We start from the raw sequence: 23,658 nt of genomic DNA, 5'->3' as shown, positions 1-23,658 counted from the left end.
AAACATTCAATGTACTCCACATCTAGGCTATCTTTGCCCATCTGACTTTTCCAGTCTATGTGTAACTTAAAATCTTCCATGATTATTGCCGTGCTTTTCTGACAAGTTCTCATTATTTCTTCCTTTATGCTCCACCCTACCATGTGGTTACTTTTAGGGGGCCTGTACGCAAATCCCACAAGTCACTTCTTGCCTTTCCTATTTCTCATCTCTACCCAAACTGTTTCCACATCCTAGTTTCCTGAATTTAGGTCATCCCTCTCTATTGTGCTAATACCATCATTAACTAACAGAGCCACCCCTCCACCTTTTCCTTACTCCCTGTCCTTCCTAAATATCCTGTATCCATTAATATCCAGGTCCCAATCCATGTCCTCTTACAGCCATGTCTCCATAATGGCTATCAAATTGTAATTATTTATTTCTATGGGCCCTCTCCGTTTTGTTTGGAATGCTACAAATGTTCATTAATTTACGTGTTTTTAAGAACAATGAGATTTGAAGCCAATAAGATAGATGCACCCTTTAAACCCCAAAATATCATTACAATTATTTATGCTTGAATAGCCTCAGATTAACCCATTTGATTTCTAAATGTTACATAGAATTACACTGACTTATTCCCATGTTATAATTTCATTCAGCCCAATCAGTCTGTGTTGGCGTTTATCCTTCATATGAACAGTAGTCATACTTCCATTTGCCTAGCCTGTTCTCCTACTTTCTGCACAAATCTTTTACATTTAGTCTGATAAATGTCCCCTTGTTTTAGGCTTCTCAAACATGAAAAGCAATCCATTTTAATTACCATTTATACTCGTGTAAAAGTCGAATTTTTGAGATCCAATTTTAGGCAAAAAATTTAGGGAGCGACTTTTACACAGGTAATGTTTTCAAGGGACCTACTTTAAACCACATGCAGACACTTGTGGTTCACACAGACAGCTGGTTACTCCACACAGATATCTCTTGGGCTGATATATAACTTTTACGAAAGTTCTCCATTATCTCAGTTGACTAATTGCCATCTTGCAGTCTTGTACTGATGTAGAAAGATCAAAAAACTCCTGATACAAATCCTGTGTTACACTGAATATAGAGTGGGGCAATAGGCTGAGTCAAAGTGGAGACCTGCCAGGATTTGCTGTATCCGTGCTCTGGCCACAGGATGGGCAGCAAAGTCACCAACCTGGTTTGGGAGGCAGTGGCAGCAGTGGTCAGCACAAACATCCTGCAGAGGAGGACAGTCACCTAGTACCACAGAAGGATGAATGATCTCCGTTCCTCCAGGGTAAGTCACCCTTTTCATTACTCCCAACTCTCACACTCATCAACCCATCACACATCCACAGTGCCCTCACTCACTGCCAGTGCAAGGGACATTATCATTCACTCTTTCTATCACACACACTGTCATTGTCCTCATCCCATCCGTTGGACCACTCACCACCCACACAGGCCAGGCATACTTATCGTTCGGCCTCACAGGTATCCTGACACACTCTCCCCATCTCTATCCATGAAGCACAAACTAGTTCACAACAAAAGGGAAAGGTCGCAGGCAAGTGGGGGGGATTCCAGAGACCAGAGTTCTGACAGAATTCGAAAACAGAGCCATTCAGCTGGCCGACGATAACCAGGACTGGTCCTGTGCGGATGGTGAGGTCAGCGCTGCTCTACCAAGTGAGGATCCAGCAGTGCAACATCCACCAGACAACCATGCCGTGAGTGATGTGTCCTCTTTCAGAGGCAACTGCCATGGGCTAATTATCTCTCCTTGCTTTTGCAGGCATATCTGCCAAACAGCCGACAGAGTACATGACCCAGGCCCTCCAATCAAGCCCCGAAGAAACCTCTGAAGAGGAACCTGAAGGCACCCTCCCTGAAGTCCCATCAGAGCTCTCACCTACACCCCCCACCAGCACAGAGACACACACCTTGGTGGGACCTAGCTGTAGAGTAGCCTCGGGATCACAGTCTGGTGAGCACATCACACTTTCTGATTTATAGCAGGCAGAGGCAGGGACTTCCCAGGTCCCCGGCACTCAGAGGACTGCTGGAGGCCAGAATGTTGCTTAGTTCAAGTCAGATGATGAGCCTCTGGACTCAGTCATGTCACAGTTGCTGGAGCTGCAAAGACAAGCTCGGGAACATCTGGAAGGGATGTCTGCTGCACTCCTCAGATTGCAAGGCACAATAGAGGAGGTTGTCTGTCTTCAGGCTGAATTGATAGCGCCGGCATTGCAACACACCAAAGTCAACACTGGCGGGCTAAGTGGACGATGGCAACCTGCCTTCACGCTATCATGAAGCAGGTTGCACCATATTTTCCACGCAAGCCACCTATCACACTCACCACCTGCAGGCTCAGAAAATTTCTTCCAACATCTTTCCTACTGTGTGGAGCCCTAAACTGCAACTATGATCTTATTAGGTTCATATGGACAGCGATTTTCCAGTCCCATCGCGGTGGGACCTGCCCTGGGAGATTCAGTGGCCGAGACAAATGTCCATTAACTTTCGGCAGGACAGGATGGTGGTGGGTGAGAGCAGAATATCTGCTCATAGAATCACCATATACCTGAACATTTTTGCCATGAAACTCAGCATTCCATTAGTTTTTTTTTATGGCTTTATTGATTTGAAGAGTAGCTTTTAATACCTTGTGAACCTGAAACCCCCAATGCCTTCAGCTGTTGCACATCAACCTGGCTTCTACCTTTCAAAACTTAATTACTGCTCTTTTTAAGTAAAAATATAACACACACTACTGGCAGTGTAAATTATTTGCTTCTTTTATCCATTCCAGCACCTCATCATATTTATCTTTCCATTTGTAGTACAATCCCACTAATATGACAATCGCTTTTTTTTTTAAAAACTCTAACGATAGTGAATTTTCTTAACTTGTTTTATGTACATCAGTCTTCTCTGCACGTAATCCCTCCTTGAACAATATCCTAAGTTAAGTCCTGCTCTCTTCTATTGCTGTGTACTTCCAATGTTTCTTCTTAAGGCATCTTTCTGAATACTGCTGAAATTAAAATGAATGCTGAAAATCTTACATAAAACCAAAAAGGCACATTAGTCACCACAAAGGAAAGTGCTTTTCTGAACACTTCACGAACCTAGACGAGCCTGAAGAATACTTGTGCTTAATATGTTAAGTTCTTTCCTCTTTTCAGATGTTTTTTTTTAACTTGCTGTATAACTCCAGTATTTTCTGTATTTTCCCACGCTCTCTCCTCCAGAGTTCATTATCAGAATACTGTTGCTGAGAAATCTGAATATTCGGAAACAGGCCTTTACCTGCCAGGGCTGATGTTAGCAGTGGCTAACTGATATGGCAACAAGCCAACTGAATTGCCACTCCAAAAGTATCCTCCTTTCAGCTGCTTTTCTTTTAATGGATGACAGCCACCACCTAGTGGTTAATAAATAAGTGGAAGTAAATGACTACAACCAATGACTTTTCATTGTGGGGTGAAGATCATGACAGAACAATTAGTTTGGCATCATTAGTTTATTAATTAATTTTAATAATTAAATTAATTAATTTATTAATATCCCTCCATAGGGTGAGTTGTCTGTTTATTTAAGTTTTCTGTTTCATTCACTCAAAAAATATTCTTTGTGATTTAATAACTCTAAATTCAGGAATCTTCAAAGAGTACATTTTCATGTGTAGAGGATATCTCAGAGGTTTGTAGAAAGACTTTGAATCACTGATTAGAGGAAAGAACAGAATAAATTCCCTTTTGTTACCTTACTTAAAGTGAAGTTCTCCTCTACTACTTCTGACTGAAAAGCTGTGGCAGCAGACTACTGAATTTAAAACTTGAACAGACCCTCTGTTTCCAATTAAAAATAAGGCAACATGAAAAGGAAGGTTTGGAGAACATAACAGCTGAAATCTCAAAAGAACCCCTCCCCAACTTCCTCTAATTAGAATCAGGAATTTAGAAACAATAGCTACTTTTATAGTTCCAGATCAGATACAGAGCCAGGAGAGCCTGCAAGAAAACATTCGCTTTATTAAAAAATGTTATTGGCAAAGTAGGTTGTATTGTGCTCGTGTTCTATAGTACAATGTGTTGTGTTGATAACTCAAGGCTCCTTTGCTCCTTTAGCAATTGCCTCCTTAAACTCCTCTACCCTGTCTCTCCACCTTTATCTCTAACAAGAGTGAAGAGCTCATTGACTTTTTCATCATTAAGATCAAACTCATTGTTCATTGAGCCAAGTTTTCCCAGTCTCCTGCCTTCCCTAACCCTGAAAATCCATCACTTCAAGTTTCTTCTCCTATCCTCATTCTAAGTTCCTCACATCCATGGACTCACCTCCTATTTTCTCAACCCAATACCCATTAAACTCCTGAACACCCACCATTCTATTCCTGACCCTCATGGTAATTAAAATATGGTGTGCTCTTCTCAAGTAGTGTCTTCTTTCCTGTCATCACCATCCCTCCTTAGAAACCTGCCCTTAACCTTTCTATCCTAGCTATTAACTGCCTTTTCTTTCAAAGTCCTTGAATACATTGTCACCTCCCTGCTCCATGAAAGATTTTGGTCACACCTCTTGATTGGTCCTTCATTAGCTCAGCAGCCATTTTTCCTCATGTCTCTGTAAAGTGTTTTGGGATGTTTAGCTGTGTGAAAAGGTACTATATAAATGAAAGTTAATATGTTTCAACCACCTTGGAAGATGTAAACTCACAGGCACAGAGTGCACAAAAATTAAGTGTTAAATTAGATGGTTCACAGCCTGTACCTTTTCCAAGATGCACTGCAGCAACACACCAAGGCTTCTTTGACAGCACCTCCCAAACCCGTGACCTCTAGTGCCTAGAAGGACAAGCAGGGGCTTGAGAACACAGCAGTCCATGTCCAAATGCAGCAAGATCTGGACAATATCCAGGCTTGGGCTGACAAGTGGCAAGTTACATTCGCGCCACACAAGTGCAGGCAATGACCATCTCCAACAAGAGAGAATCTAACCATTGCCCCTTGACATTCAGTGGCATTACTATCTCTGAATCCCCCACTATCAACGTTTTGGGGTGACCATTGACCAGAAACTGAACTGGCTGAACTGGACTAGTCATATAAATACTGTGGCTACATGAGCAGGTCAGAGTCTAGGAAACCTGCGGCATGTAACTCACCTCCTGACTCCCCAAAGCCTGTGCACCATCTACAAGGCACAGGTCAGGAATGTGATGGAATACTCCCCAGTTCCCTAGATGAATGCAGCTCCTATAACACTGAAGAAGCTGGACACCATCCAGGACAAAGCAGCCCGCTTGATTGACTGCAGAAACTCACCAAGGCTCCTTAGACAGCATCTTCCAAACCCACAACCACTACCATCTGGAAGGACAAGGGCAGCAGATACATGGGAACACCACCACCTGGAAGTTCCTGTCCAAGTTACTCACTATCCTGACTTACAAATATACCATCGTTCCTTCGCTGTTGCTAGGTCAAAATCCTGGAACCCCCTCCCTAGCAGCACTACACCACATGTACCTACACAACATTGGCTGCAGTGGTTCAAGAAGGCAACTCACCACTAAATTCTCAAGGGGAATTAGGAATGGACGATTAATGCTGGCCTAGCCAGTGATGCCCACATGCTATGTATGAATTAAAAAAAGTTTGCCTCCAAGTCACACACCATCTTGACTTGAAAATATGTTGCCATTCCTTCATTACTACTGAGTCAAAATCCTAACTTTCCCTACCTGACAGCAATGTGGGAATACCTTCATCTCGCAGGCTGCCATGGTACAGGAAGGTGCTCACCGCCACCACCTTCTCAAGGACAATTGGGGATGGGCAATAACAGCAACACTGACATCCTGTGAATGAATAAAATAAAGTCCAGATCACCTTCATTCTAGTAGTCACACAAATAACTTATATTCACTATGAAGTTACCGTTTTCAAATAAGAAATATATTTTCTTCCTCTTTTACTTACATACTGACTAATGCTGACATAATAACTGTTATCTATGCTGCTAATTGCTTAACTTCATTGCGTTGCAAACAAAGGAAGGAACTGCCATTTCCCAATGCTATTGAAACATGCTGAAACATTATAATGGGTTATTTTCTCCTAGGAAAATAGTCATTGAACACTCACTTTGGAGGATCTGAGATTTAAATTCATTGTTGCACCTGTGTTTCCGACACATAAGGTGCAAAAATTACAAATTTGACAGCCCACTGCTAAATTCATCCTGAAATGGATTTTAAGGTTCATGCACTTTAATAAAGACTTGTTTCCTAAATAGGAAGCATCTAATTCACTGGGTCTTAACCTTGACAGGAAGAAATTGTCTTAGCAGTCAGGAAGTATGCTGCAAAAGGTCTATTTAGTGGGATACTCACCTTCATTAAGGTAAGTCTCTGTTTGGACTTGAAAGGCTTTGGAGAATGTTTTGCGTATTTTTGAATACTGTTTCATTGAGCTGAGTCTAGTGAGTGATTTTTGAGAGGTCCTGCTCTGTATCCTCCAGGGTGAAGGAGGGATGAAGAAAGTAGGCCTTACACCATGATGTTGCACACCAGCTATTTTACCTATATAGATATCAACTTTGCAGAAGAACAGTGCATCAGTGGTTCTCCAGAAAGGCAGTGATTGAGTTCTGCCACCAAGGAGAGCAGGCCAACATCAGGGTATCCACAGCGCTGCCTGTGGCTGTAAAAGTCACTTTGGCCTCAGCCTTTATGCAATGGGCTTCAACCTTTAATGGGTGACCTCAGTTACGTCTCTCAGTTTGATGTGTACAATCCAGGATGTTACAATGTACTGTTGCTAGACACGAGGAATTTATCACTTTTCCAAAGGAGGCTACTAAGCAAGGGAAAAGACAGCAGCGGGCTTTACAAAAATTGCTGTATTTTCTCGGGTATGAAGTCCTCTGTTACACCCATGTGGCTCTGCATGATCCTATATAAAGCTCTTTATTCTATTCCTTAAACATGCAGGTCAGCTGCGACCATTGCTGTAGAATTCTGCAGCTGTGTGCCTGGAATCCTGGCAGTAGCCATGATGACTTCATCCTATGTCAGTCCTCAGTAACTGGCCTCTTCCACCCAGGCCATTGGGCTGGTGGCTGGCTGGCTGTGTGGGGACAAAGACTAACCCCTGAATAACTGGCTCATGACTCCTGCTGGGAATGTGAACACTGACATACAATGACATCCGATTTGGGCTCTCATGGAAGTAGTTGTTAAGCTTTTCAAGCAAAAATCCCAATCACTCAAAGAAGCTATAACAGCATGCTTCAAGAGAGCCTAGAATAATTGTCAAGGTGTTTCATTGTGTGCTTGTTAACACATTGTTTCAAAACCATGGAGGAAAGTTACTGAACAGATTCATAGGAGTCTGCTGATGAACTTTTAATAAAAAGAATAAAATATTTATTAAAACAAAAAAAAATGAATTATGTTAACCAGACAGAAAGGTTGGAAGATCTCAATACGAACACAAGAAGATTATTCAAATTCCCACCGTTCCTTTACCCTAGCAATATCTTTGCAGACATACAAATCAATGAGGAGTTACCACTAGCTTGATACAAAGGCTTCTCGCTTGGAACTTATTCAATATTCTTAACCACCTAAGGGCAACACCTATGAAGTTAGAATGTATGCTTCTCACCCAACTTGTAATTCTCCCTGAGACACCCAAAACCACACTCTAAACTCCCTTGTTTCTTCGACAGCAGAGGAAACAAATAAGTTCCCTAAACTCAGTCTTCTAGTAGCACCTCTGCTAAACTGGTCACTTTGCTGAGTCCTAAAACTGATTATTCAGTTAACTACTGTCCTAATAGCCTTGTAGTGTTACTTCTCAGAAAGCTTAAAATCCCTGTCTTCTCTCACTGACACACATACACTGCACTCCCTCTCTCCACTCCTGTCTTTCTTTGCCTCTGTCACTGGACACTGCTGCTAGGCAACAGTAAAGTTTTTCTACTTTGTTTTTTTCCCAGAATCACTGAACTTTCAACCCTTTTTAACCCATCTCTTTAACTTTAGGGGTTGTAATGCCTCCTTAAAATATATATACAAAATATATATACAAAAGACCTGAAACCTTTTAGCCACAAGTCCATCCAGACTCCCAGGCTCCAAGGTTCAAAGACAAAGCCTAAATGAAACTGAAACCATTTTTACCTTTCTCGACACACAAATAAAATTCAACTTAAAATTATACATTGTTCATAATATGCTGCACAACTTTATCAGTAAAGAGGGCAAGTGTTAGAGCTGCAAAGGAGGAAGAAGCTGAGGAAAAACAAGAAGGCAGATTCGGAAGCTGAGGTTGCAGATAAAAGAGCAAGGCCCAGCGATGCTGTCAGAACTCTCTTCCCCTCCCCAGTGCACTACAGTCCCTCCATCCACCTAACAGCCACTATCTGAATGCCTTCATACATTCTAACTTCATAGGTGTTGCCCTTAGGTGGTTAAGAATAATGAACCAAAAGCAATCCAAGAAAAAAACTTGTTTACTACACAAAGATAGTTCATTGGTCTTTATTTGACAATGCTTATACTGAAACAAAATCACCAAATGAAAGCACTTGAATCTATCATGTGTGTTTGCTTACCTGTTGTAGTGCTGCTGCATGACCCTTTTGCCTACAGCAAGGGAGGCGAAAAGCTTCTGAACTTGCATTGAGGATTCCTAAGATGAGCTTGGTGGATGGCCTTAAATAGCTCTGGCTGTAAGGTCGAGCTGCAGACAGCAGAATCTCAACAGCAGCAGGAGCAGCCAGCCCAACTGGCTACTTGGCATCAACAAAGGCACTGATTGAAAGTTTGGGAGAGGAATGGGCATGCATCACCTGACAGCATCTGCATCTCACATGGAGCCAATGCCACCTTCATGGGGCTGTACTTCACCCTCCCTCCACCCCCTTGCTAATGCTGTGTGTAAGGATTGAGTATAGGAATAATGGGATGCTCTCAAAGCCCCTATTAATGCCATCCTTCATTGCTCTAAGGATGTTCTGGAGTCCAGAACCAAGATGGTTCCAGTCTGAGCTCCAACGAAGCTGTCAGATGTCATCAAAGGCTCCATCATTATGGTTGCCAATGCAGTGTTCATAGAGCTGACCACTCAGTCCATGTTCTGAATACCGTGTGTGAAGACTGCGTACAAATTGGAGTTGGGACATTTATAAGGGCTTTGTCATTGTGCGGAAGCTCACTGATAGGCTGTCCAGTGCACATAGAAGTTGTGCTATTTTGCAGACAGTTCTCTTCTGTCGGCTAGGTCATAGTTGTTTTCATTTCTGCCCTACAGGGCTTGGATATAAGGTCTCTCTCTGACAACATGGGGTGGAATATTTTATTCCAGAGGCTAAGTGCGGTGGCAGGCGGGAAAGTCGGAGTGATTCCCGTTGGGCAGTGGGGATGGATTTTCACGTCAGATCTTCCTCTTTTCAGCTCATTAGTTATGCAGCAGCGAGGAGCTCATCAAATTTAATGGCAGAGCGGGTGGGGATTCGTTCACCCCATTGTTACCTCATGGAGTCAAAGATCCTGGCGCCATATTTAAACGGCATCCACACATGCATTCACTCACTGCAGTCCAGATGTGTTGTGAACTTCTGTTTCTTAATGGCGACCAAAAGAACAAAACTCTCCACTGCATGGTTCAGCGAGGCCTCACTGGAGATTCTCCTCCAGACCATATAGGAAAGGCGGGAGGTCCTCCATCTGAGGGACGGGGGAAAGAGGTCCACCAACCTCACCATGCCGGCCTTGGGGGAGGTCACCAGGCAGATCAGCGCCTGGACCACTGAAAAAAGGACTGCCTTTCAGTGCTCCCTCAAGCCTCAGGCCTTCCCCACTCATAAAGCCTCAGACCTCTTACACCCCTTTACAAGCCCTGGGCCTCTCCCCCTCAAGACTCAACCCTCACAATCCTCTCCCATCTCAAGCCTCTCCCTCTTATCCAAGCCTCTCTCCCCCGTCAAGCCTCTCTTCCACCTCCTCAAGCCTCTCCCCATCCCCCACCCCTCGCGCCTCTCTCTCTATCTCTCTCTCTCCCCAACACCCCTTCCCTCCCTCTGGCCTCCCAATCTCCCCAAGCTGACATCTATCTTCGTCCTGCCTCCACCACTGGTCTCATGCTGGCAGGAAAGTTGCAGAGACGGCCCCAATTTCACCTCCAATTCTAGCTGGCCCTGTGACCTGAGCTTTTGTGTGGGAGAATAGGGGAGGTGTGTGGGTCAGGAGGAAGGGGTTGGGTATTGGGGCAGAGGGGTATATCAGGAGGGAGGGGTATCAGGAGGGAAGGGTGGGAGTCAGGAGGGGTGGGACGGTGGTCAGGGGCTCAGAATAGCTGGGGAGGTCAGGGGAATCAGGAAGGGTGGGGGTCAGGAGGGGGTGAAGGTTCAATGGGGGGTCAGGTGAGGTTGGGGTGGATGGGGGTTAAGGAGGGGACAGTGTAAGGAGGGAACAGGGGTTCAGCGGGAGAGTCAGGAGCAGTTGGAGGTGTCAGGAGGGTTCTGGGCCTTGATGGGGTCAGTGTGGGCCTGGTGGGTCAGCAGGGGCAGGAGGGGTTGGGGTTAAGGGAGGGTTGGGTGGTCAGTGGGGATAGCCTGGAGGGATGGTCAGAGGGGGCTCCAGTACTGTGTTTGGGGGGTCAATTCAGTAGTTACCCAGGAGTTAGAAGTGGTTATATTCCTTCTAACTTTTCCTGGCTCACTATTCTGCTAAGAACATAAAAGCAAAATACTGCAGATGCTGGAAATCTGAAAGAAAAACAGAAAATGCTGGAAAACCTAAGTAGGTCAGTTCCAAAGAAGAGTCAGATTGGACTCAAAATGTTAACTCTCTTTCTCTCTCCACAGATGCTGCCAGAGCTGCTGAATTTTTCCAGCATTTTCTGTTTTTATGCCGCAGAGTTGGAACCATCTAGAGTTCCAGGTGCAGGGTAATTGCCCGTCAGAAGTCTAAACTTCCCGGGCTATTCCCATGCAGTCCTTTCCTGGCGGACTTCCGGGGTGACCCCAGCGCTTCTTCCAGGATTTCTCAGGGTACATGTCCCGATTAATTTTAAAATCTGTTACTGTGACCTGATTCAATGTACCTTTTATATTACCATACTGATTTCACTTTACTTTACCCTTCAGGATGAAATCACCTGAAAATTGGGAGGTGGACATGCTTGCACCCCCAAAATAATCACTACAATAAATGCGCACTGATCTTAAGCAATTTACACATTGGAAACTTAGAAAAATATGTTGTCTGTTAACTGTGATTGTTAACAGTTCCCATGACCAACTTTATGCCTTTGTTGATGCCATTGATGTTGTTTTGGCTTTACTCCATGTCAGTTAAACACCAGTGATGTCAGTTAAATGCTTCTGATAACTTTGAAGGTTAGCAATTTGAGCACTGTGTGATTTCATTTCAGGTCAATGATTTCACTTGATTGCAATGAGATGTCAAATGATACCCGAAAGATCACTTTGGAACACAGATCATCACAAATACATGCAAATGAACACCATTGCATTCAGAATGTTGTCAAAATTTTTGGGTGGGGGAATTTGAGCATTCGAATGTGCATTTACAACAAGAATGTTCATTAGGGACTCATGAGACCTAAATCATCGGACCCACAGTCAGCCTTGTGTTGGTTGTCCTCCCGTCACCTTTACAACTCGAGATACCCAGTCCTTGCACTTCGGTCCTGACTGCAAATATGGGGCAGAACTTTTCCCTTGGTGAGTTGGGGGCAAGGCCCACTCGCCAACGCAAAAATGATGCAGGATGAGCCCTCGATGTCATCCCGCCCCATTTATATATTCAGGAAGGCAGGGGGACAGCGCGATCAGCTGTCCACCCGCCAACCTGTCAATGGCCAATTGAGGCCATTGACAGGGTAGTTAAAACAATTAAAGGCCCTGCCCGTCCAACCTTAAGGTTGGTGGGCAGGCCAGGAGCCCCGGCAGGGAATAGAAAAAACAAGAAACCTCATCCACAGGCGGGATGAGGTTTCATGTCGGTCTTAAAAAATTTTATTAAAGTTTCTGTGTTATTTATTAACATGTCCCATCTCGTGAACATTGTCACGTGAGGGGGACATGTTAATGATTTTTTTATTTTTCTATTTTTAAAGTTTCAAAAACTTTCAGCGATCTCCCTGAGGCAGCACTTAGCCTCAGGGAGATATGCGCTCTTTTGTGTGCATGCACAAAAGAGCGCGCTCACGCATTTGGGGAATCCACCCCCCCCCGCCTGCACAGGAAGTGCACAGCGCTTCCTGTCGGGTGTCACGCTGGGCGGGCCTTATTTGGCCCGCCCACTTAAAACGGCGGCGGGGCCCATTTCAGCAGCGGGGATCAGCTGCCCGCCTGCCGCCAAGTTGGTCGGGCCCACCCGCCCATCAAGGGCAAAATTCTGCCCATGGTGTCTTGAATGCCATGACCAATGCACTGGAAATATGGAGGCTTGTAGGCCCATGCTGCCTCTGCTTTGTAGACGTGGCCATTGATTCTCAGAGCTTTCTGACATGTCTCTATGAGGATCAGATACGAATTACAACCATATACAGCACAGCACCTAAAATTAACGGATTGCCGCCTGAATGCACACCATTAGGAGAGGAGCCAAACTCACTTATTGTGCATGAGATCCCCGAATCCAGCGCTCAGCTGAGCCATGCTCTCCATGGTTTGAACAAGACAGTTTTAGGATGCACCTTCAATTAGCCAAGACTTGCTCAGCTGAATTCCTTCCACATGCCCTGAGATTTCTCCCCGACCCACTTCTTCCTAGCTTGATTTTAGAAGGTAAAGTGGAAAATGGTGCTGCTGACATTTGTGTGGGAGACCAACTTCCAAACTCCCCCAAGCGTCCACCAAGTCTCCCATCATCCTCCATCCTCACCACCTCCTAACTCTCCTTCCTGCTATCACTATCCAGCCTCCCCCTGTTACCCTTGAACCCATCATTATTCATGTTGATATTCTTGTTCTCCTCTCTGAACTCTTTAATGCACTTTGTTGATTTGATCCTCCCCTTCTCGAGGCCACATGCACTGTGACTTTCTGGGACTCCCCCACTATGAGACCATCCAATACCAACCCCATGACATTTCAGCTCTCGACTTACAAAACGCAGTTTCCCCTCACCCCAACTGTGACTCTGCCTACCTCTAACCTCCAGGACCAAATTGCTTAGGTGACTGACCACACTCTGCACACCTTGCTGTTTACAACCGTCACTACCCAGAGAGCTGTTCCCCCGCCCAAGACTGGTACCAAGACATGTGTGCCATGCAGAACCCTCTAACATGGCCCACACAGCCCCAAGACAGTCTATTCAATATGCCCCCAACAATATGGCCTCAACCCCAGGACAATCTGTTCAATATGCCCTTGACAGTGTGTCCTCAGCCCCAGGACAGTCTCTGACTCCTCCTTGGACAGTCTTATAATTCTTGACCCAGGACAGTCTTTCAAGTCTTTCAGTGCTCCATTCTGTTCCTTGCCCCTCCCCACAATCCTGCAAAGTCTTCTCCCTCCCAAATCTCACAGCAACCATATTACAGGTAGGCAAAAGAAGTGTCTATGTACCTCAAAGGTGTTGATGAAGTGAAGCACGCCGCTTATATATGGTTGGGAAACAGGCCGTTCTAATTATCTGCTGGCAGGGTGCTTAATTTGGAGGGAAAATGTAATTCTGGCGGGTTGGTCTTTTAGTGAGCATTCATGAAATGCAAATGTGGTTCCCAACATAGATCAGCGGGGAAGTCAACCCGTTTTTAACCCGACATGGAAGAACAAAATTCCAAACTAAGGCCATCATGCCAAATTTTGTTCCCCTGCCCACCACAATTCCTGCTGCTGGCGGGAGGGGAAAATTCTGACCATGCTTTCTGGGATGTGTTATCCATCTGCCCTTGTTCCTACATGTGCTCGGTGAACTTCTCAGTTCAGGTATCTCTACTCTAGCCTCTAAACTTTCCAGGATGCCTATCTTGGAACTGTTTCTTTTGTTCTTTCATGGGATGCGGGTGTCAGTGGCAAGGCCGGCACTTATTGCCCATCTCTAATTGCATTTGAAAAGGAGGTGGGGCTTACTTATGTAAGGCTGAACAACACTGCAAGTTCCGGAAGAATTTCTACCTCTGCTGTGTCATCAAGAGTTTCAGGATCTGAAAGGAAAGAAATGGACAAAGGTTAGCAGTTACAGACAAGGATAAGGAGAGACAGATGTGTGACGGCCTAATGTTTTTGAATGAGAATTTAATGAGAAGGGAAATAAGGTGAGCTAAAAATCTTCAGGACTTTTCCTTCAGTTCTCCAGAAGCCATATTCCTGACAAGTCACTTTCCCACAATTTCCATGACAGTCTCTTCCAGAATGACGGGGAGTGTACAAATGCCTGTCTCCTCCTGAGGCTGCAAACCCCTGTTATCGTGTGTCAATCACATTGACAAAATGAAAGGGATTGTGTTAGTGTTAGCGTAGTGAGATGTTTTGAGGATGTGCATGTCATGATAGAATAGTATGGATGGTGCGTGAACAATGATATTATCTGTAACGAGGTGAGGGCAGTAACAGTGTCAGAGTTCTGCAGTAACAGCAGAAGGAGGTGGTGAAGTGGCTGATCAGAGGAGAATGGTGGGAAGTGGAGAAGGAATAATTGTGATTGCTGAGCATTGCAGGACTCAGTAGAGAGGAATGAGACATGGGTTAAGAATCTTAACCTTAAGTTAAGGACCTGCACCCAGGTCCTTAAAGGGAATATTCCTGGTGCCATTTTGCTGTGTTACTGCTTCTTACTGTTAAAGTTAGCCAGGATACCTTCTGCCACTGGGTGGATAGATGACATTCCTCCTCCTATTGATCTATCCCACTAGCATCTCCAAAGTTGCAGCAGTGGGGAGACCTTCAAGTATCTCTTCTGTCTGCCAATTCAGTGATTGAAGGAAGTTGATTGTAGTCACAGTGCTCATCCCCATGGAAAAAAATCCTTGTGTCAAATAGAATATAATGAAAATTATGAGGGGCACTGACATTTTGTTTATTTCATGTTAAGCTGGCAGAGGGACAAATGATGTCCAAGCCCATGGGAGCAGGAAGGCAATCTGTTCAGCAGCCACTTAGCCCCTGTTTTCTACAAATTTCACATCTATGCCCATCTAACCCATCTGTGCTTGCAACTACCATCCTGTCCTCCCAATAGCCACATGTGTTATTGGCTAACAATCTGTTGCCATCTCTCCTGCAATTGCCTGGTTGCATCACTGCAGTCAGGTTCCCACTCCTCACAAAGTATCATAATAGCCCTAACCAAAATCACAAATGATATTCTATTTGATTATAACGATGGTTTATTACTCCTCCCCAACCACCCTGCAGCCTTTGAAGTATTTGACCATATCATCTTCATCCAGTGCATCTCCTCCAGTGGGCTGTCAGCAGTTTCTCCATCTTTGTGGTATCTGGTCTGGCAATGTCACCTTCCTTACCAGCTTTCTTTTTCTTCTACCGAGGATTTCCTAACCCACTCCCCCCATCACGTTCCAATGTGGTTGACAGGGCCTTCTACCACGTCCATTCCTTTTCTCTCAGCTCTGCTCTATCCTTTCCCCACCCTCCTAGAACCATGATAAGGATAACGCTTCTCCTCATCTTTCACCCAAACAGCTTCTGCATTCACCAAATCAACATCTGCCATTTTCACTACCTACAGCATGGTGCCACCACCAGCACATCTTCCCCTCCTCTCTCCTTTCAGAATTCAAAGGGAACATTCCCTTTGTGACACCCTGGTTCACTCCTCAATCACTATCAACATCACCTTTCCTTCCATTATGAAAGACTAGAAAATGAAACACCTTTTATCTCCTCCCTTCATACCATCCGAAGCTTCAAATACTCCTTCCAGGTGGAATAGCCATTTACTTGTACTTCTATCAATTTAGTATGCTGTACTCACTGCTCATGATGTTATCTCCTCTGTGCTACAGAGAGCAAACATAGATATCAGCTTTGCAGAACATATCCTTTCAATCTGCAAATGTCACCCGAGCTTCCAGTCACCCCTCACTTCAATTTTCCTTCCATCTCCCATTCTGAGCTCTCTGACCTTGGCCTTCCACACTGTTCCAACGAAATTCAACATACACAAAATAGCACCTCAACTTTTGATTAGGCTCTTTACAATCTTCTGGACTCAACATGGAGTTCAGTATTTTCAGATCATAACCTTTGCCCCATTTTTCGAACAACAGCTTTTTGGTGAAGATTCTGCTATTTCTGATTTACACCCACTCCCTGACCCATATTTTGTTTCTTTACTTATCCCATTCCCATCTCCTTTTGTCTTAAACTATCATACCTTTTGTCATTTAATCTTGCCTACCTTCCATCATATCACTGACTTTCCTTTTGTTCTGCCCCATCCCTTATCAATAGCATATAACAAATCTCATTTCTACTCTTCTTCAGTTCCGAAGAGGTCGTATTTAACTCGAAACATTAACTCTGTTTCTCTCTCCACAGATGCTGCCAGATCTCCTGAGTATTTCCAGCACTTCCTGTTTTTATTTCAGTGAGATTGTGCATGCTTAGTTCCACTCTTAACCAAGTTTCACCTCCAAAGACTTCACTTACCAACACATACCATCACCTTGGGAGCCTCTCCAATTGATCCATCCTCTCCTTCATCTGTATGATTCCCTTGACAACATCATCCACAGACACTGCTTCAACTTCATCTGGATTCCTCCTTCACTTGAGCTCCATGACTGACAGTCATGGCTGAAGTCATCTAAGCCACACATTATGGAACTCTCTCTCTAAACTTCTGTGCCTCTCCAACTCCCTCCCTTCTTTTAAATATTCCTTAAAAGCCAACTGCTTTACCAAATATTTAGTTACCCTTATAATATCTCCTCCTTTAGCTTACATCAGTAATTTACCTCTGAGGCATATTAGTGTGTTTTCCAACATTAAAAATGCAATATAATATAAGTTGGTGTTTTTATATAATCAAAATAGATCAGCACGAAGGCAAATGTGCCTTGATTAGTGATCATAATAGTACAGGTAAACCAAGGAAATTTCTTTAATTTAAAAAAAAAATTGCATTAATTCTATTTTCAATTTTTTTTAAGTTTAGATTTATGCATTAAAACTCTACTGTCATGCCAACGTGTCAGTTAAGGATTAGCGGCAGCGTTTGAATACCAGTCATGTGTTTCTACTAATTTGTTCATAATTTCTTTTATAAAATTGTCATACTATTATAGAACATATGAAACATTTGTTTATAAAAATGCAAAATACTTATTCATGTATTTTAGTACCACACCCAAGAACTTATTTTAGGGTTCACAATCAAATAACTTTTGCTCTTTTTTGCCAGGTACTCTAATCGACTGTTATGGAAAGTGTATGTTGGACTGCATTCCCAAAGTTTTTCAGAAACTGGTGTAGAAACGCGACTAATCAAACGGGTGATAATTCATGAGCAATTCAATAATGTCACAATGGATTATGATATAGCCTTGATTGAACTTTCAGAACCTGTAGCATACAATAATTACATACAACCAGTGTGTCTTCCATCAGCATTACATGTGTTTCCTGCAAATCGAAAATGCTACATTACTGGTTGGGGCTTACTGCAGGAAAAAGGTAAGTTAGTTATCCTCAAAGCTATTTCTAGTTATTAATTTTCATTAGGCTAAAATACTTTGATTGTGTTGCTAACTATATAGCTAAAATGAATTAGGGGATAGATTGGTTTGGTCAATTATTTAGTGCTACTAGAAAAATCACGTGAAGAACTCTTAGAATGATTGAGTGTGCGCATATTCACATGCCACACATGCACAAATACATTTAATAATATTCCTGATAATTGGAATAAAAGATCATTTTTAGGAAATTAAATTCTGCATTATTAGGTTGATAGATCCACGGCTTTTCTTGATCTATATTAATGACCCAGGGTGGGATTTTCCAACCCCGACACTGACGGGTATCATCGCGGGCAGGACGGGAACATTTGGAGAGCCGTTAAAAGTCAGTGTCAGGGCCAGAAGATCCCAGCCCTACACTCGGGTGTGCAGTGCAAAAATCCAAAATTTGCAGATGATATAAAATTTGGAAGTATTGTGAATTGTGAGGAGGACAATGATAGATTTCAAGAAGACATAGCCACACTGGTGGCATAGGTAGGCATGTAGCAGATGAAGTTTAATGTAGAGAAGTGTGAAGTGATATATTTTGGTAGGAAGAATGAGGAAAGGCAATGTAAAAAATAAAGGATAGAATTTTAAAGGGGGTGCAGGGTCAGAGGAACCTGGAGTTATAATTGCACAAATTGTTGAAGTTGGCAGGGCAGGTTGAGAAAGTGGTAAAAAAAGGCAAATGGGACCCTGGGATTTATCAGTAGAGGCACAGAGTACAAAAGCAAGGACGTTCTGGTGAACCTTTATAAAACATTGGTTCGGTCTCAACTGGAGTATTGTGTCCAATTCTGGGCACCATACTTCAGGAAGGATGTCAGGGAAGTGAGGGAGTGTGGAAAAGATTTATGAAAATGGTTTTGGGGTGAGGAATTTCAGTTACTTGGATAGAGTGGAGAAGCTAGGGCCGTTTGCTTAAACAAGAGAAGGTTGAGAGGGGATTTGATAGAGGTGTTAAAAGTCATGAGGGGTTTGCACATAGTAGATAGGGTATAATTGTTCCTACTGGTGGAAGGGTCAAGAACCAGAGGACACTGATATAAAATGATTGACAAAAGAACCAGAGGTAATATGAGGAAAAACCTTCTAGGCAGCGAGTTGTTAGAATTTAGAATGCACTTCCTGAGAGTGATGTAGGCAGATTCAATCATGTCTTTCAAAAGAGAATTGGATAAATGTCTACAGGGAAAAGGCAGGGGAATAGAACTAGTTGAATTACTGTCACAGAGAGCCAGCTGAATGGCCTCTTGTGTCCTAACCATTCTATGTTTTTATGATTCTTTATATATCCTTGCTATTAAATTTCCCATATCCCTTATTTAATGGTCAACAAAATTGTCCTCTCATTGTAGAGGCCACAAGGGAGGAGTTCTAAACTGGAGGAGCACGTGGGCTAGGGTGTGGGGAATAGTTTAAACCGACAAAAATGTTAGCATGTCAGCAAGCCAGCTTCAACTCACTGACTACCGTATTTCAGTGGCAACTTACACTTTAGACAACAGAAAGGAACGTTACCCTTTTATACTTATAAGACCCCCATTGCACTCTCCACGGAATTACAACCTTCATACCAAACAGTCTACAGTTGTTCCCAGCTTCCAATGGGTTCACTTTTTTTGTTTCACCAAGTAGTAACTTTGAGTGACCGCCTCCAGGGATTTCCCCTTGTTTTCAGAGGTTCCTTAAATCCACTACCAGTATTAAAGCCTGCCCTGATGATCCTTCCCCACTGCCATGCCAGAACAAATCTTCCAGAATCCTTAGATTTCTGCGGGATGCGTATCTTTCAACTAGAGACCATCTCCCTCCTGAATCCGGCTGTGGTAGATCGCAGAGCCAAGCTGCATCTTCTATCTGCTGACCACACAAAATTGCTGTCTATCTGTGATATGCATTGATTTGTAGGGAAGCCTGCAACTTGATCTCAAAAATGGAACTCTTACACATGGCAAGGTAAAACACATTAGCCTTGCATCCAGGTAGAAATGCTGATTAGCTATTCTTGACTGCAGCTCTCATCGTAGAAGTAAATGGGCAGTTTATAGCACAACTGTTTACAATCTAATACTTTCAATGCCTTTCTAGGACTTTGGGAGACTCAGAGTCTAACCATTGTGAACTCAGAGACTGCTACCATTGTTTCCAGCCCTGAACATCTTACACCATCACCTTACTAATACAATCTGGGCCTCCCTTTGATCTTTAACTGCCCAGGTATGTTGTCAAGCAGACCTTAGAACAGGTCACATTACCCCCTCTGTTTTATCTTAAATCAAAGATGTAATTCCAAAACATAACAATCATCTGAACTTTATAATTGTAAGAAAAAGCCATTGACAGAAATGCTGAACTTTCTTCAGAGTTCCCTGCGCAATATCGGACAACCCTACTCCCAAAGCGTCTCTGAGTTAGTAATGGGGCCAATCTCTCTTGTAACCTGAACCCACCAAAACAAATTCAAGATATCCAGAAATTTTTAAGATATTCCATGGTATGTGATCAAGAAATAAAATCTCAAGATATGTAGTTTCACTAGAGCTAATAAGTACAATTGCCCAGTTATTGATGAAGATGTAGTTCACTTTTATATACACAATTACAAGAAGTTGGGAACTGTTCACAGTCATGGTGTTATATTTGATCCCAAGATGGGCCTCTGACACAAATTTGCACTGGTTATGAACACCACATCTTCCCATCTCTGTAACATCACTGGACTCTGCCACTGTCTCAGCTACATAGCCTCCTGGTTAAGCAATGCCTTGATTTTAAATTTCTCAAACTTGTTTTTAAATTCCTCATCCTTGTTTTCAAATTCCTGCATGGTCTCACCCATCTCTTTAATCTCCTCGAGCACCAATCCCTCTTGGATATCCATGTGCATCTAATTCTGATCACTTCAGTGCTTCAGATTTTAATTGTCCCATTATTGTAGTTTGTACCATCAGCTGCTTAGGCCATAGGCTCTGGAATTCCCTGACTTATCCTCTCCACCGCTCAACCTCGCTTGCCTTAAGACACTCCTCGAAAAGAAAGACTTGCATTCATAAAGCGCTTTTTAATGACCATTGGACTCAAAGCCCTTTACAGCCTATGAAGTACTTTTGAAGTGTACTCACTGTTAAAATGTATGAAATATGGCAGTTGATTTGTGCACACTCCCACAAACAGCAATGTGAAAACAACCAGATAATCTGTTTTTGTGAGTGAGGATAGGACATTGGCCAGGACACTGAGGATAACTCTTCTTTACATACACAACTTCAGTTTAATATCTCATCAGAAAGATAGTACATTTGACAGTGTAGCACTCCTTCAGTGCTTCATTGGAAGCATCAGTCTTGATTTTTGTACTTAAGCCCTGGAGTTGAACCCAGAACCTTATGATACAGAGGTTAGATTGTAACCAGTTGAGCCACAGCCAACAACTGCCACTTAAAGCATCTCTGATTGACCAAGCTTTTGTCCATCTGCCCTAAATCACTTCATTTGGCTAGGTGTTAAATTTTGCTTGTAATGCTTCAGTGAATTGCCTTGGGATGTTTTATTACATCAAATGTGCTGGTGTTATATAAATAAGTTGTGTTTGTTTTGAGCAGAAAGGCTTCATATAAAAAAGATCACAGTATAGAGCCACCTGTGGCTGGAACTTGCACTGCATCATTGCTGTTGACAGCAATTGTGATTGGGAATTGTTAACAGAAAAATAAGAAAGGAAATACTAATATTATTGAAAAGGATGCACAATGTTCAATGAAATATATAGACATAGGCAATGTGGGAGACGTTTTTTAAGTGAAGACCTCCAATACAGGCAGATAGATGGACCAAAGATTAGTGACAAGTCATATGTAATCATAATTTTTTTAACAAAATCCTCATGACTAAATCCAATATATATGTAAAAGTAGCAGTTTTGATAATATATATATCAAAGAGAACAGTTATGATTTTATATTTTATTAAAAGGTAATCTGCACCATTGCTTTTTTGCACCAATCTAGTTGTGAAGAATAAGAGATTGCTTTATTAGGCGCATAATGGTCCTGGATCGTTTATGTGTCTGTTCTGCTCCTGTACAAGCATTACAGGAGCAATGAGTACAGTTATGATTTGACCAAGCAATGCATGTTATTTACAGTAGAGCTTCACTTGAAAAGAAAAGTTTGTAACCAATTCCAAACTAAACAGAAAATGCTCTTTGTTTCACAGGTCATCTTCCTATAATCCTTCAAAAGGGTGAAGTAAGAATCATTAATCAAACAACATGCATTAACTTCATGGGAAATATAGTATCATCACGAATGCTTTGTGCTGGATATCTTACTGGACAAGTCGACGGCTGTGAAGTATGAATAGTTACATTTCCATTGAAACTTAGCACAGCTGACAACTGTAGCTTTCACAGGTTTATGGTGCGGTAACTTTGTTCATCAGGTTTTTTAATAAACAGAATAACACAATACAATCAATATTGTATCGGCAGCAAGTACCTTAAACTTATAATTCTGTCATTAAAAAAATTAATGTAAATTTGGATACAGAAAGGCCCATACAGAAGGTCAATACAGAAACTCCCAGCTTCCCCAGCCGTGATTAGTAACTCATCACTGCTGGGGATCTACAACTTGCATCAGTGGCCCCAGGCTTATTAGGAAAGAAAAATCAGCAAGTTATCCCTCCTCCTGATTACGATCCGGGGGTGCCTGCTGGAAAGGATAAGATATCCCCTATGGGAAATATCTGTTCACATATGAAGGATAGTTACTTGGATAAGATGTCAGGGCCATGGAACTGGAACTGTGCTTATCATGAGACATACCTTCAAAAGGAATGGGGCAAAACGGAAGGAAAGTTTTGGGATGGGATACCCTACTGATACAGTTCTAAATTCTAGATTTCTATCAACTAATAGTCTAATATTTGTAGTAACAGTCATGGAACTGTAGCAGATAGCACCATTCTCAAGTCTTTTATGATTGGCGGAGTTAAAGCAAGGGTAGTGAACAGGAGTTAACTTTTTTATAATAGCTATGTTACATCTGCTAGGGAGTCACACAACTAGACATTTATAAATATCTTCCACAAAAGAGATAATTAAAAAGAACCCAGAATTCTCTTCTTAAAAAAAAGAGTATTTGAATACCGGCAAACACAGATCAGTTAAGAAAGACTGGTTGACATTTTGGCCAGACCTGAACCTTCCTAATTGTTCAGAATTGCTTGTTCAATAAGTATTAAATGCATTTTAAAATAATTTTTATTGTAATAATTTCTTTACTGATGACATTTACTTTTTAAACCGTATATAAACAGAATATAAAGAACAGAGGATGGATTTTTTGGAAACCTTGCTTGAGTAATTATCACATAGGAATACTAAACTCAGCTTGATAGAGCTACACATCTGTGTTACTTTTTTTTTGCTCTCTGCAGGGTGATTCTGGAGGACCACTGACCTGTGAAGAAACATCAGGAAAGTGGTTTCTAGCAGGAATTGTGAGCTGGGGGCAAGGATGTGGTCGATATGGGTACCCTGGAGTTTACACACGAGTCACAAAGTTCCGAGACTGGATTCAGAGGAACATGAGAATCATTGGCAAATGATCAAAATTATTACATGGCAAAAAGAAAATTTTAATTTAATTCAAGCAGTGGTTCCTGCTATTTTCTGTAATACTTATATCACTACACCAATAGAACACTGAAAACACTTAATTATCAATTCATTTCCATTATTTACCTGACATAAATAGAGCTTATAGATATCAATTTGGATGAAATGAAGTTAAGCATTGCTTCCTTTTTATTGTTTCAATTTGGTAGTCCACTGAATGTCGCAGAGTCATTGTGGCGCAGAAAGAGGCCATTCGACCTATCAAATGTGGCTCTCTGTAGAGCACTCCAGTCAGTC

The 23,658-nt window shown here is 42.5% G+C and overlaps 1 protein-coding gene across 1 annotated transcript in view; it reads left to right on the top strand.

The window, feature by feature from the left end:
- The window catches only part of LOC121290438 (suppressor of tumorigenicity 14 protein homolog), a 172,606-nt gene extending 149,255 nt beyond the window's left edge, over positions 1-23,351 (top strand). Inside the window, exons 19-21 of the mRNA XM_041210876.1 lie at positions 17,417-17,688; positions 21,957-22,093; positions 23,181-23,351. Of these exons, the coding sequence (XP_041066810.1) occupies positions 17,417-17,688; positions 21,957-22,093; positions 23,181-23,351 (580 nt within the window). The remainder of the gene's footprint in view (positions 1-17,416; positions 17,689-21,956; positions 22,094-23,180) is intronic.
- The last annotated feature ends 307 nt before the right edge of the window (positions 23,352-23,658 follow it).

Source organism: Carcharodon carcharias, chromosome 18, assembly GCF_017639515.1.
Source record: "Carcharodon carcharias isolate sCarCar2 chromosome 18, sCarCar2.pri, whole genome shotgun sequence".
In the NCBI taxonomy this organism is placed as follows: Eukaryota; Metazoa; Chordata; class Chondrichthyes; order Lamniformes; family Lamnidae; genus Carcharodon; species Carcharodon carcharias.
This window is presented reverse-complemented; position numbering and strand designations above follow the sequence as displayed.